At 40.8% G+C, this 14,955-nt stretch overlaps 1 protein-coding gene across 1 annotated transcript in view; it reads left to right on the forward strand.

Annotated features, from left to right (window-relative positions):
* Positions 1 to 14,955, forward strand: part of EIF2AK2 (eukaryotic translation initiation factor 2 alpha kinase 2) — a 219,104-nt gene that overhangs the window by 107,328 nt on the left and 96,821 nt on the right. Inside the window, exons 8-10 of the mRNA XM_030196395.1 lie at positions 589 to 665; positions 4,376 to 4,466; positions 11,884 to 12,029. Of these exons, the coding sequence (XP_030052255.1) occupies positions 589 to 665; positions 4,376 to 4,466; positions 11,884 to 12,029 (314 nt within the window). The remainder of the gene's footprint in view (positions 1 to 588; positions 666 to 4,375; positions 4,467 to 11,883; positions 12,030 to 14,955) is intronic.

Here is a 14,955-nt window from a genome sequence, read left to right on the forward strand (position 1 = left end):
CTCAAAGGTGACAAAGCTACTTAATGTAGCAGGTGTTTTCCGAGGCCAGCAGAATGTGTATTCTTATATGCCCTCCTCTTGGAGTTGAATTCTATAAGCTATATACTAGACTGGCTAGGTCCTGTGCAATTACAGTAAGCAGGAACACATACACATGTGCAGTACAGTGCTTTAAAAAGTTGTAGTAAACAAGCTGATGAGTGTTCCCATGTGGACTCTGTGGGATGTCACCCAGTTGTAAATATATTTATCCAGTTGTCCTTGGAGAATTCCTGTTACAGGTAAGTAACTTTGTTTACACTGACACTGGATCCCCATTCCTCACTGGCTTGCTTTTTCAAAGAGAAATTACATGGAAAGTTTTTCTATTTAAAAATTTGTTTGCAGTCCTTCAGGCTGTTTAATTATTGCCCCTGAGTTTCTGCACTGGCATCGTCAAAACCACTAGAACTCCTTTTATTGCTCATAATCCAATTTGAAAATGTACTTTTATATATAATAAAGCTGATTCCCTCTATTTTTATTTCAGAAGCTAAACCTTTTGCTCTGCTAACTTGACCAATTTTGTTTCACAATATTTTGTTTCAGGAGCTAGGGGCATCAGCTTCTGTAAGTGCCATGCCTTATGACACCAATCAGATCTACAGTGCTTCAGCAGCAGCAGTGTAAGTTTGAAGAATTTATTAACATACAGAGTTGATAAAATCTTTCTGACGATCAGAGCATGTCAACCCTGATGGGGAGAAATGAAAAAATAGACTTTTACTTCAGCAGATTTAGCCCATACGCAGCAGAGCTTTAGAAGTGTTAACTCCCATTCTTTTATTTATTTATTCTCTCTCTCTCTCTCTCACAGACTCTTGAATAAAAGATTCAATTACTCTCTCTTCTTTAACTTCCAAACAAAAAATGATGTTTACTTACAGTTTCTTCAGATAACTATTTACATCATACTTGCAGTAGACATGGTAAAACTACTGAATACAAAATTCTGTCAGTTGGTTATCATACAGCTTGAAGAGAGATTGCTAACACCATCTTATGCTGACACAGACTGACTCACTCTCAGAGCAACTAGAGTGACTCGGACACACCCACAAGACATTACACTATATCCAATGACATCATAGCTCATAGAATTGTTGACAGTTAATGCATGCAGCACTTGTCTTTCACATATTCCTACAAACCCCACCGTATTTACAGATGAAAGATGAAGTTTCTAGCTTTTCTTAAACAAGCCACTTACTGCTGTTGTATTAAGTATATAAAGGTTATCGGAAATGTTTTTAGTTGTTCAGTCGTTAGTACAAATGCAGATATTGTGTAAAGGGCTGTAGCTAGCTATATGCAGCCGCACAGGGCATGAGAAGCCAAGGCAGTAAACATGCTCTCTGTCCATTGTCTTCATTTGCCAGTGTATCGCTAATGGGTGGGGCAGAAGCATTTGGAGGCATTTCACACAAGGTGCGTTCACGGCTGGCAACGCTCCTGATTGCGTTCCACCGAAAAAGAGAAGTTGTGCTAAACATTGTCAGAAATGTAGTTAATGCCACTCAACTCATCTAAAACATATGTCTTTCACACTTGTTTTATCTTTACCATTGCACATTATACTTTCATGCAAAGTCAGCTACACCGTGGACATCCCATCACTCTAGATTATTTCTTGGGTGAAGGGGGCCTTTTATTCACCTACTCTTTTTAAACTTTAAAAATCAATTGAGCATTTTTTTGAACATAAGAATTACCATACTGAGTCAGACAGTAACATAGTAGATGACGGCAGAAAAAGACCTGCACGGTCCATCCAGTCTGCCCAACAAGATAACTCATATTTGCTGCTTTTTGTGTATACCCTACTTTGATTTGTACCTGTGCTCTTCAGGGCACAGACCGTATAAGTCTGCCCAGCACTATCCCCGCCTCCCAACCACCCGCCCCTCCTCCCAACCACCGGCTCCGGCACAGACCGCACAAGTCTGCCCAGCACCATCCCCACCTCCCAACCACCAGCCCCGCCTCCCAACCCCGGCACAGACCGTACAAGTCTGTCCAGCACTATCCCCGCCTCCCAACCACCAGTCCCGCTGCCCACCACCGGCCCTGGCACAGACCGTACAAGTCTGTCCAGCACTATCTCCGCCTCCCAACCACCAGCCCCGCCTCCCGATCCTGACTAAGCTCCTGAGGATCCATTCCTTCGGCACAGGATTCCTTTATGCTTATCCCACGCATGTTTGAATTCCGTTACCGTTTTCATTTCCACCACCTCCCGCGGGTAAGTTCATCAAGCCTAGTATCCAGGTCATAGGTAGCTGGTAGGATCCCAAAAAATAGCCATTCTGATCTCTTGCTATTCCAAGCCTATTTGGTTTCAGCAGGGATCAACTTCAGCTCAATTTAGAGAAATTATTGGTCTGTTGGATTGTGGGCCACCCTTCTTTGCTTTCTCAGGCTCATGTCTGTCAGGATGCTTACTCTGGCTAGTCACCTCTTTCATGTGTTTGGGGTTTTTTATTGACACTCAGCTCTCTTTTTCATTGCAGATTTTGAATGTTAAGATGGGCTTAATTTCTTTGACTTTTCCACCTTGCACTCTCTTGTTTATGCATGTATAACTTCCTGTTCAGGCTACGTTAGGGCTGCACATTAATTGTGGTTTGCGCCGCAATTAACGCATTATTTATTGATCACAATTTTAAAAAAATAATCATGGCTAATAAAGTGAATCGCCCCTTTCCTGCACTTCCCTCCCTCACTGGCTCCACCATACCTTCCAAGTTGCTTAGAGAGCAGTGGCAGCGTGAAGTCTATATGCTGCCTAGACTCCCTCTGACCCATTCTGCCCCTGAGGAAACAGGACGTTGTGTCAGAGAGGGGCAGGACAGGGCAGATGAGCCTCTGGATCAGGCAGTGTGTAGACATTGTTGCACTGCCACTGCTCTCTAGCAACTTGGAAGGTACCGGAGGAAGGGAAGGAAGAGACAGAGCAATGCTGGACCCATGGGAAGCAGGAGAACAGAGTGAGAGCAAGCTCAACCTGGAGGGGTAGGGAAACAGAGAGAGAAAAATGTTGGGATTGGGGGAGGGGGGCAGGGGAGTAGAAAGAGAGCAATGTTGGCGGTAGCCGGGTGGCAACTCAGAATTGACACACATTGGGTGCATATAGGCGCTTACGCAGCTTAGTAAAAGGGACCCTTATTTTATTCTGATATTGCCTGTTTTACCTCTTTCTGAAATCTCTTGTTTATTGTAACTATCATTTTTCCTTTACCTTTTTAACTACTTTCATAAACCCCTTTTTCCTTCTCTCCTATCAAATTTGTTCATTCCCATTAAAATATTGCCTTTCAGATTTGTCCACTGCTCTCTTCCCCTAAAGGCTGTTCTCTTTTTTCCTCGAGGGACTACCCTGTCTTAACAGAGTTAGTTTTTTTGAAATCTAGGGCCCTTGATTTTCAAGAAATCACCTGTATCCAAATACTAAATCACACAATCTTGTTGTACTGGATTCTTGAGTGATTGCCCAATGGTATCAGACGCATACTCTCCATTCTTAAGCACCAGGCTTACTATTGCATCCATTTGCATGGGTTCTGTTACCAGCTGTTGGAAGAGACAGAGGAAAAAGTACCTGCATCCAGCGGACTCGTACAGGCCTTCATAGAGAAGAGCTAGTACTAATTCAGAATCTTTGGCCCCACTAGCAGGCATGGGATCATCAGACTGGCAAATTTCAAAATGCACAAAGGAGGGGAGGAATGGCCAAGGGCATGAAGTAAGAGCTCAGCAGTTCTCCATTCTGTCATCAGCCTACTGAATGTTTTCTTACAATACCTATATTAAATTAAGAAGATGACAGAGAACCAACAAAAGAAGCAGCATGTAGTAAAGAGATGTGCGAGAGAGGAGGCACATGTTTGGAGTCAGGGGATATAAGGACATGTGTGATTGAGACAAATCAAAGAGAGAAAAGAGAGATGTGATGGGGAGAGATAAAAAGAGGAGCAGCATGATAGACTGAGGTTTCCATTTATCTTTCTGACTGCTAAAAATTCCTTCTGGCCTTCAAATACTTTTCCAGCCCTCTCTGTAAGTATGATGGAGTTTATTTATTTTACAAATTTGTATCCTGCTCTATCCACAGTCCTGGGTAGGTTACAAAACACATATATAATAATTAACAAGTAGATATTAAAAAGAAGCAGTATAAATCAGCATTAGTTTTTGTGTTGGCTCAGACTTCTTTTTTTTTATGGAGTAAATTTTGTTTGTATCTGTTTTACATCTTGGAAGTGTCTGATCCTAAATATTATGTCTTAATGCAACTTCTTTAATACTTTATTCATACTTTTTCTTAATGTTTTTTTAGTTTCAGTGGTGCTCAAAACTTATTTCCAAATGGAAGCTTGGAAGAGCTGGAATCTAATAATTCACACTCAACATTTGAAGGATCACAAATGGTAATATTTTCTAAAAAAAAAAAAAATGTTTTCTTTTGTAGTAGTAAAAATTTATAGCACTCCTTTCATTGTTTTAACTAACTACTGGTTGATTTTAGTTTTTCCAGTGCCTTTCTGCTGCTGATAGATTTGGGGGAATTGTATTACTGGAAGCTCACAAAGAGTTCCTTTTACTAAGGTGCTCTAATGGATTTAGCGCATACTAATGATTAGAGCATGCTAAATGCTAAAAAGCCCATTTTATTCTTATGGGTGTCTTAATATGTAGCACATGCTAACGTTTTGCACATGCTAACGATTTGCATTTGCTAAATCCATTAGTGCACCTTAGTAAAAGGTGCCCAAAGTTTATAAATCTCTATTTTGACTGCAGTATTTTTTTTTTTGGCTAAAAGTTTCTAAGAACCAGTTCCCTCCAAATATTGTCTAGGATTAGTCAAATTCCATTTTGCATCGGATGTGTAGGTAGAAACTGTGACATTCAGAGTTCTCCAAGTATATTATAAAAGGCTCTGTTAAATATGGAGCCTTTTGTAAACTACATATAAAGATGCCAGGCAGCAGAAGAGAGGGAATCACAAGTGCAGTGGGCAAAGCCCAACAAAAAAACAGAACAATGGGTCTCAAGAATGGGTGGGACAAATTTAACATACTCAACCAGATATGGCGGCTCTGAGAGTGCAGGTGGCCATTTGTGGTGGCCCAGGCCTGCTTCTGTTGGGCTGAGCTTATTTTTGATCGCGATATGGTGGACTGGTCTCTCATGGACCAAGAAGTGACCAAGATTGAGATGGGGGAAATGTCCTTTTTGTCTTACACTATGATTTGCTCTAACATTGCCACAAAGTCTATGGCCCTGAGTGCGCAGCTTGGAAGGTCTCTCTGGTTACATGGTTGGTCTGCAGATGAGGCCTCCAAGTCGAAGCTTAGCAAGTTTCCCTTTAAGGGTTCGCTGTTTTTTGGAGAAGTGCTAGATAAACTGATCAGGAGTTTGGGGGACAATAGGATTCCCCATCATCCGAAGGATAAGCCTTGTTTGGGGGCCCAGGTCTTGTCAGTTGGGGGTCGGTTTCATGAGGCCTGGAGGTATCATCCAGGTAAGGGCACTGCTAGTCAACAGCACAATCATTTCATTCAGAAAAGAGTCCTTTTGTTGGGGGCCACAGGGGCAGTTGGGACTCTGGTCCCTCTGTCGCCATTGGCTGATCTGCCCAATGAGCGTGTGGGAGTCCAGCCTCTGGTTCCGGTTAAGGGAGTTTTACCAGAAGTGGACCTACATTATCTTGGACCAGTGGGTTCTCGAGGTCATTCAGGATGGTTATGCTTTGGAGTTGGCTCATCCCTTGACGGACACGTTTCTGTTGTCTCCTTGTCGGGCACGCTGGAAGGTACACATGGTTCAACAAACCCTCTGTCACCTTCTTTCTCTTTGGGCTGTGGTACTGGTCTCGGCTGGCGAAGTCAGGTCCAGCCACTACTCCATCGACCTTGTGGTCCCCAGCAAGGAGGGCTGCTTCCGACCCATTCTGGATCTCAAGGGCATAAATCACACCTTACGGGTCCCATCCCTCCATATAGAGACTCTCAGGTTAGTCATTACAGTGGTCCAGGCCAGGGAGTTTCTCACCTCCCTACATCTCACTGAGGCGCATCTCCATATTCCCATCCATCAGGTTCATCAGGGGTTCTTTCGTTTCGCTATTGTGGGCAGGCATTATCAGTTTTGTGCTCTGCCTTATGGCCTGGCCATGGCTCCTCACACCTTTTCCAAGGTGGTTGTAGTGGTGGTGGCGGTGGCAGCCTTGCAGTGGGAAGGGATCTTGGGCCATCCGTACCTTTTTTCATCGTTACCTTTTTTTTCCCCCATTTTATATTTATTAAGTTTTTAAACAATATATCCATCAAATGATGAGATAAACAGAAATTTGGAAAAGTTATAATCGAAAATATCAAATACAGTAATAAATCCTTACTATAGAACACCAAAAAGAAATACAGATCCAAGAATAATAGAAATAAACCAAAAGGAAATTGAATTAAAGAAAAAAAAATCCAGTAAGACAGCAACCCTATCTAACCTCATCCTTTTCCTCTAACGAATAGCAGTGTAAAGGTTATACAATAACATTAACTTCTTTAGCTACCAGAAAATCTTCCAATTGCTTAGGATCAAAAAATTGATATGATTTACCCTCAAGAACTATAAAACATAAACAAGAAAATCACAAAACAAAATTTGCGCCTAAGGCTTGTACCCTGACCTGAAGGGCCAGGAAAGCCTTGCGCCACATTTGTGTCTCTCTTGACAAATCAGGAAAAATACTCACTTTTGACCCCAAGACAGTGAGTCCTAATGTCTAAAGGATAATTTTAGTACATCATTCCGGTTTGGCTCCAATGCAAAAGTTACCACCATTGTCGTCTTCTGGGTAACAACTAATGAGGATTCTAGAAGGGCAGTCAGATTCAAATTATTCCCTCTAGAAACAATAGTGGGTTCTCCTAACAGTCTTCCTGTGGCTAACTTGTATTGCACCCTTGTTGTAGGAGGTAGTGAATCACTAGCCGTTCCTAGAATCTCTGCCAAGTACTTTTTTTACCATGTCCAAAGGAGCAATTAAAGGTGACTTAGGGAAATTGAGCATTCTCAGATTATATCTTCTAACCTGGTTCTCCAGGTATTCCAAACAGTAATGAAGAAAATTCTTATCTTTCACTGAGACTGAACTCAAACCCTTTAAAGTCTGAACTTAAGTTCCAGAATATTCAATTTGGAAGACTGCAGAACAGTGGCTTGTGCTTGAACCAGCACTTCTTCAGAAATTATTTTAATGTCCTTACAATTCTCCACAATTAAATAAGTACATAAGTATTGCTATACTGGGAAAGACCAAAGGTCCATCAAGCCCAGCATCCTGTTTCCAACAGTGGCCAATCCAGGTCACAAAATCCTGGCAAGATCCCAAAAAAGTACAAAACATTTTATACTGCTTATTCCATAAAGAAGTGTTCATATCATATGTAATATCCCATAGTGTTCCCAAAGACACAATGGCCAGCTTTTCATAATTCTGGATTTTAATAGCAGGAGTGGGGACTACTTTTGGCCTGAGCTAGAGTACTCACAATATTAGCTGGAAAAAGTTTAGAAGCCCACAACGGTAAATCTCCTCCAGGCTCCAAAGCTGACTTTGCCGAAGTTGAGCTCCCTTTCTGAAAACTCCCATTCACTTCAGAAGAGGCATGGGAAGCAGGCTGTAGGGGGGGTCGTTCATTCAACAGAGTTCAAGGAAGCCCCGTCTATACTGTATATTAATTTGCGTGTTCCCACCACCTATTCTGATCTCATACACCCCTAGACTGCTCTTACACAGTCCAGGAATTAATGAACTCCATAATCAGAAGGACTCACTGGGATATAAGAAGATAGTTTATTACAATCTTACCAATAGCAATACAGGCAAATCAGGTATTCGTATGGTTGAACAGCAGTCCACGACACGTCCTCTTTCTCTCTGACCTTCTGGAGTCTTCTGATCTAATACCCTTCTGACTCCCATTTTTATACTATTTTCACCCTATTCATTTCAGTGGACCCTAGCTTTGTCACCAGGGTTCTTGGACCTTATCAGTTGATCAAAATGACTTCACATACTATCAAGCTCTAAGTATAAACAATATATACTCAGAGCGCATCTTATTAGATGACTTTGCATGTTCCCCAAACTCTCTCCTAGCCCCCTCCTTTGGATGTTCTCACCCGGGGTGCAGCTGACCCAGTACTATCTCTACACAACCATAGCAACTCTTGCTCATGACGTCTTGAAGGTGCCAGTCTCAGAGCAAATGCCCCCTCTCTTGCCAGCTCAGCACTTGCTACAGTGAAATGTAACTGTGTCAAAGGTGATCTCTGATTTTTACAAGCTAGCTCTCTTTTGTATCAGAGATGATTTTGATTTTAAGAAGCCTAGCTCTTATTATGAGCCATTGGCCTGTATTTTACTGAGAGCAAGGGCTAGCATATTTCTACATTCCCCTCTTGCCAGGCCCCCCAGGGGCCTGGCAAGGTGGCTCGGGCGCTACAAATAAATGGCCTTCAGTCTTCACAACTGGATTAATCTGCTTCACTGAAGAAACCCAAGCACATAAATGTTCTCAGCTCACTTCTCTAACCATTAGGCTACTTCACTCCAGTCAGAAGAAAACTGTGTCATAGTAGACCTACCAAGTGATTATTCCTTCCTTATGAATCAAGGCTGTTCTTTATCAGGCTTGTAATCTCTTTGAACATTCATGGAGAGATTTACCAGATTTATCCGACAGGGAGGAATCGATGAGGCTGCCATTATAAAGTACCTCACCACCAGAGGACCTTGCATAGGCATATTTTATCTGGAATATTGCTAAAGAAGTCCCCTTCCTAAACCTGATGAACAAGGAACCCAGGCAGATGTTTTTGGTATGTCATTGTAGACACAGGCTCAAACAGAGAAGCCAGCATCACCACCCTCATTTTCTTTTCTCCACTCCCACCTGCAATTACTGTACTAAAGTGCAGGTGTGATTTACAAATTAACCAAATTCTGCAAAATAACCCACTTTCTAGACATGCATGTTGATAGCCTGAAAACACATATTTATGGTTCTTAAGACTGGAATTATATACCTATAGTAATCATTTGGTAGACAGATTTTAAAGCCATTTACTCTGGCAAATAGCTGTTTATCATGATAGAATGACCTGGCTGAAAATTGCCCTTAATCAATGTAAAAGTGTGCTCAAGCTTCTATAGCTTATGTACGTTTAGTTAGGTTTGAATGAAGCATTCCGTTAGCTGTGTTTAGGTTAGGGGAGTAACAGCTTTCAGGCCAGTACACACATACCTACCTGTTAGTCAGATTTCAAAAAGTCAAATCCCTGCAGAAGTTTCCTTTGAAAATCCACCATTAGGCCCGTGCTGCAGGATTAATTAACCAGCATATTTTGTAGGTAGAAAGTATATAGGTTAAATCGATGAAAAGTAGGCATAGGAGTTTGAAAATGAAGTCCCTGTGCGTGCTATTGTAGTCTGACTCCAGCACTTCCCCCAGCACTATCTCTCTTAATTTAGTTTGGCAATTTATGTTCCACTTTTGTTGGGGAAATTCCCTATCCAAGGCAGGTTATAGGTTAGGAGGTCATTTTAGAACAGGGGTTCTTAAATTGGTCCTTGAAACTCACCCAGCCAGTGGGGTTATCAGAGTATACACAGTGAAATGCATGAGATAAATTTGAATACATCTGTTGTACGATGTTTCAGAAGACTGGTGGCGATTCTACCTTTTTCATCCCTGAATTCAAAGATGGTTTCTATATTATACAATCATTTGAGAGTGTTACAAGTATTACCGTGCACCTCGGAATCACCAATATGTGTGTTTCATCGGAATAAGACTGTTGGTGAATGGCTTATTTACAAGTGGCTGGATTATCAGGAAGTGGATAGGCTCTATGACAGGCCATTGCAAATGTGGCACCTGTCAATGGTGTGCTCTCACTATTGAAGGGATTGATTGGATTGTACTTGGCTCTGAGCACCAGATTACTTTATGTTCAGACACTTCATGTAATACCAACAATATATGCTATACAATGCCCTTGTCAACTGGTGTATGTGGGCCACACATCAAGATCTATTAAAGTGCGCCTCACGGAACATAAATCACACTTTATTAATCGAGTGCTATCAGCCCTGCTAGTTCAACACTGGATTGATTTGCAGTATTGATGGACAGATATTCATTAGTGTATTATAGATCATATACAATTGGGCTGGGAGGGAATATTGAGATTTGGCTGAATTACAAAGAACAATGCTGGATATATTTTTTGAATTTGGTACAACCTAATGGACTAAATGTTGAGATAGAATGGTGGTCTCTGATTTGAGGTTGTGACCTTTTTTTTACATCATACTGGAGCCATAGTGAATCTGTCAGCAGTGTCTCAGAGGAATGCACATTATGATTGTTCTCGGACCACTTTCCTGATGAAGGATACGAAACATAGGCCATATTGATAGTGGATCCATTTCTGACGTTAAGTACTTCTCTTTTGAATATATTTATGAAGAATGTTACTGATAAAAAATCAATTTTAAGTACTGCACGAATTGTGAAGATTGGGCATTTAAAATAGTGGTTGAAAACTAAGGGCCCTGTTTACTAGGCACCACTAAAAATTAGGGCACGCTAGCACTAGAGACACTCATAGAAATATATGGATGTCTCTAGCATTAGAGTGCGCTAATTTGTATCGCATGCTAAAAACAGCGTGCCTTAGTAAATAGTGCCCTAGGACCGATGACGACATTGAGTGAGTGGCAGTTGTATTTATGCTCAGAGAGGGAGAGAGAAGAATTGCTTGAAATATGTGGTGAAGGATTTAAAATATTTTTCTAAAGAGTTAAAATTGCTGGGTTTTTGTGCTGCACTAATGCAAAATGGACCTTCACATCATCTACTCTCACATATTAAAACATCTGAAATAAACAGATAACTATGGGGCCCTTTTACTAAGCTGCAATAAAAAATGGCCTATGCTAGTTTGGACATGTGACATCGGCACGTGCTGGGCCATTTTTTACCACAGCTGGGGAAAAGGCCTTTTTTTAATGGGGCGGTAGATGGCCATGCACTAATATTAAAAGTAGCATGCAGCTATTTACTGCCTGAACCTTTACCGCAATCCATTGACCTGGCGGAAAGGGCTCATCGCTACTTGTGCAGTAATAAAGCAGTGCATTCCAATGTGGCCGTGCTGCTGATTACCACCGGGAATGCCCCCCATGGCAGAAAATAGAAAAATATTTTCTACTACGGGAAACAGTGCATGCCAACTTCGAAATTACCACCGGGCGCCCTACTAACCCAGCGGTAAGTGTCGATTTGGCGCACGCTGTCCCCGCGTTAGCCTTACCGCAGCTTAGTTAAAAAGGGCCCCTATATACCTGCCAAGGCCCTTGACTGATTTTCAGATTTTACTCATGTTAATCCCTTTTACTTATGTTAATCCCTTTGAAACGTGCCCTCAGATGTATATTTATTTATTATTACATTTGTACCCCGCATTTTTCCACTCAAAGCAGGTTCAATGTGGCTTACATAATAATATAGATTACAGAGTATTGATAGAGGAAATTATAAGCATTGTTACCCATGGCTGGATGCCTGTACAAATAGAAGATATAAAGCATGCAATCTTTTTAGATGCACATATTTTGCAGTGTCTGATTTTTTAAGGGTAAATTTTCCTGTGAAAATTAATCACAACTACACACAGACAAAAAAAATACTCTGTGCCTTGCAACTAGATGTTTCTCAATATTGCTCACTCTGTGTAATAGATGCTAACTTTTTCCCCCATGTGTGTACTAAGGTGGAAAATGATGAATCAAAACAGTCAAATTCATTATTTGATGAAAAGAGAAACTACATTGGAAAATTGAATGAATTCTGCCAAAAAACTAAACAGCTACTAAAATTTGCAGAGTGTGATCGACATGGACTTCCCCATAATCCAGAGTAAGTAAAAATTTTGTTCATATTGTCTACAATAAGAGCAAATGTTCCTATGTTCTATATAGCTTTTTTTCAGGCTAAGACCTGCTACTAAGTTCATTATTTGTCAGCTTCAAAGTGCACGAGTATGCTTTTATGGACTCCAAACTGAAATCTCTGTGCATTTTTAGAGGATTCTTTGTAAGTCTTATTCTTGACTCTTAACTTGGAATGTTTCAATTAAAGCATTTCTTTTAAAAAGAAAATGTTCACATGTATCTACTGAAATATAAACTCAAAAATCCAGCAATATGTATTTGAGCAACAAACAACTCACAGTGGAGTATGATATAACTGGGAGGAAAAAGCCTTAGATCCCCACCTCCATCTTTTCTTTCAGATACTACATAAGAACATAAGAGTAGCCATACTGGGTCAGACCAATGGTCCATCTAGCCTAGTATCCTGTTTTCAAAATAGTGGCCAAGCCAGGTCATAAGTACCTGGCAGAAACCCAAATCGTAGCAACACTCCATACTACAAATCCCAGGGCAAGCAGTTGCTTCCCATGTCTATCTCATAGCAGACTATGGACTTTTCCTCCAGGAATTTGACCAAACCTTTTTTAAACACAGATAAACTAACCACTGTTACCACATCCTCTGACAAAGAGTTCCAGAGCTTAACTATTCGTTGAGTGAAAAAATATTTCCTCCTGTTTGCTTTAAAATTATTTCCGTGTAACTTCGTCAAGTGTCCCCTAGTCTTTGTACTTTTGAAACAAGTAAAAACTCGATTTACTTCTACTCATTCTACACCACTCAGGATTTTGTAGACCTCAATCATATCTAGAAGGGAGCTCTTATTTCGCTCAAAACTCGGGTTGGAGGTTTTCCAACTATTTATTCTCTTCCCAGGAGTTTCGAACTAACCTACAAGAGCAATGGGAGGATTTGAGTGGAATATTCAGCAACATGCCAGTTGTCCAGAGCTTTTCTGGCCATCAAGGAAGGCGGTAATGCAGGGAGCCATCATTGCTTATGAATGTGCCAGGAAGGAACATTTGGCATGGGATTATAACTTTAGAGCATAAGTAGCACATTTATTACTCGCTTTACGCCCAGTGCTTATGATGGTTATCAGTCTTTCATATTCATTCATACCAATTGGGTACATCCAGGGTAGAAGGATGAGCTGCTCCTGGTCCCCCTGCCAAAGGCCTCGTGAAAAAGATGTATTTTTAAAGCTGGCTTAAATTTGTGGTATGAAAGCTCAAGGTGAAGATTGGATGGGAGGGCATTCCAGTGTAAGGGGACAGTACAGTAGAAGGCCCTATGTCTAGTAGAATCAAATCTATCCTGATGAATGAGTGGAATATGGAGTCAGCTGTCACTGAGAAAATGAAGAACTCCAGTTGGAGCATAAAGAGTAATAAATGAAGAGAGATAAGAGAGGGTGCCTGAGCGTACAGTCTTATGAACCAAAGTGAGAATCTTATATACAGTGCAATAATACACAGACAACCAATGATACTGTATAAATAATGGAGCAACACAAATTTGCTAGCATGGAAAAGCAGTCTAAGTTGACTGAGGTAAAGCAGAAGAAATAGTGTTGCAATCATTGTATGGGGTAGGGTGGTGCTGCAGCTATAGGGGGTTTAGATTGCAAGGGTAGCTTTGTGGATAAGGAAGTTAGGGGGCTAGTTTTAGGGGGTAGATTTTTGGGGGGGCAGTTTTCAGGGTGTTAGGGCAGTTGTGGGGGATAGTTTTGGGGTGGGGCACTTTTTACATGGGGTGGTCATTTTTTGGGCTGGGGCAGTTTGGGGGTTGGTAAACCAGAGAATAGAGAGAGATAGTTTAAAAATACTTCTTCCATACTGCTATATTTCACTGTATATACGTTTCTGTGCTACAGAAGCCAGAACTCCGACTTCCATAGGAAAGCATTGGGTTATTTTTTGTAGGGGTGGGGGTGTCTTATTTTTCTGGAAATCCCTGTCTAGTTTGGCCTGTTTTTGAACTCCGTATGTCTTTTTACTGCTTTTTCCTCACATGCTTGTTTATTATATTTGCTATACTACCTTTCAGTATGAAATAACAAAGCAGTTTAGAAAAATAAATTAAACAGAAAAAGTACATGACATTAAAGCATAGACAAAGTCTAGATCCCCTTTAGTGGAGATAGAAAGTAAGAGCTAGTAAAGGAAGAAGGGGGAGACAGACAGATGTACTCATACAGCCTGTCATGAGTCAACAAAGCCAGGGAAGTCTATACAGAACTTGTTTTGACAGACCTCGGCTCACAGATAAAACGCCAACACATTCCACAAGGATGGAGCTAGGAAGAAGGCAACATTGTAGATTTTAACCTTGCCAGGGGAGGTAGAAAGAGTCGATGATCGTGTATGTTATGAAGACAGCACAAAGGGTATGCATGATAAACATGGCCAATAGTACACCCAAATTAAGGACTTAATGGATCAGGGCTATTATCTTAAATTGCCAAGTTTCATCCTATTTCCTTAAAATTTAAGACAGACATTCTCAAGCCCTTCCAACTTCTTTTCAGTTGGAAAGAATAAAAGTTACCGACTGAGATTTATACTTATTTTCTCTGTGGTAATTTTTCAATCTCAAACAATATGTGTAACTTTGATTATTTAAAAAAAACAATTATTATTGTTACCTCTTTTCTCTGGCCTAATTATATACCTTTTGGGATCATCGCAGAATAAAAAAGACAGAAGTATGCACATTGAGTTCAATTTTGTAAAGGGCACTAAAAGGCACCTTATACCTGAGCACTTAACTATTATTTTGTAATGGCAAATTTGAGCAGCAAAAGTTATAGAATACTATAGCAGGTGTAGTAAATGTGTGCACCTAAATGTGGCATACTGTACTTACAACTGTGCCATTTGGTGATAAACCCATGGCAGTCCCATGTG

The sequence above is a fragment of the Microcaecilia unicolor genome, chromosome 3 (genome assembly GCF_901765095.1).
Source record: "Microcaecilia unicolor chromosome 3, aMicUni1.1, whole genome shotgun sequence".
Classification (NCBI taxonomy): domain Eukaryota; kingdom Metazoa; phylum Chordata; class Amphibia; order Gymnophiona; family Siphonopidae; genus Microcaecilia; species Microcaecilia unicolor.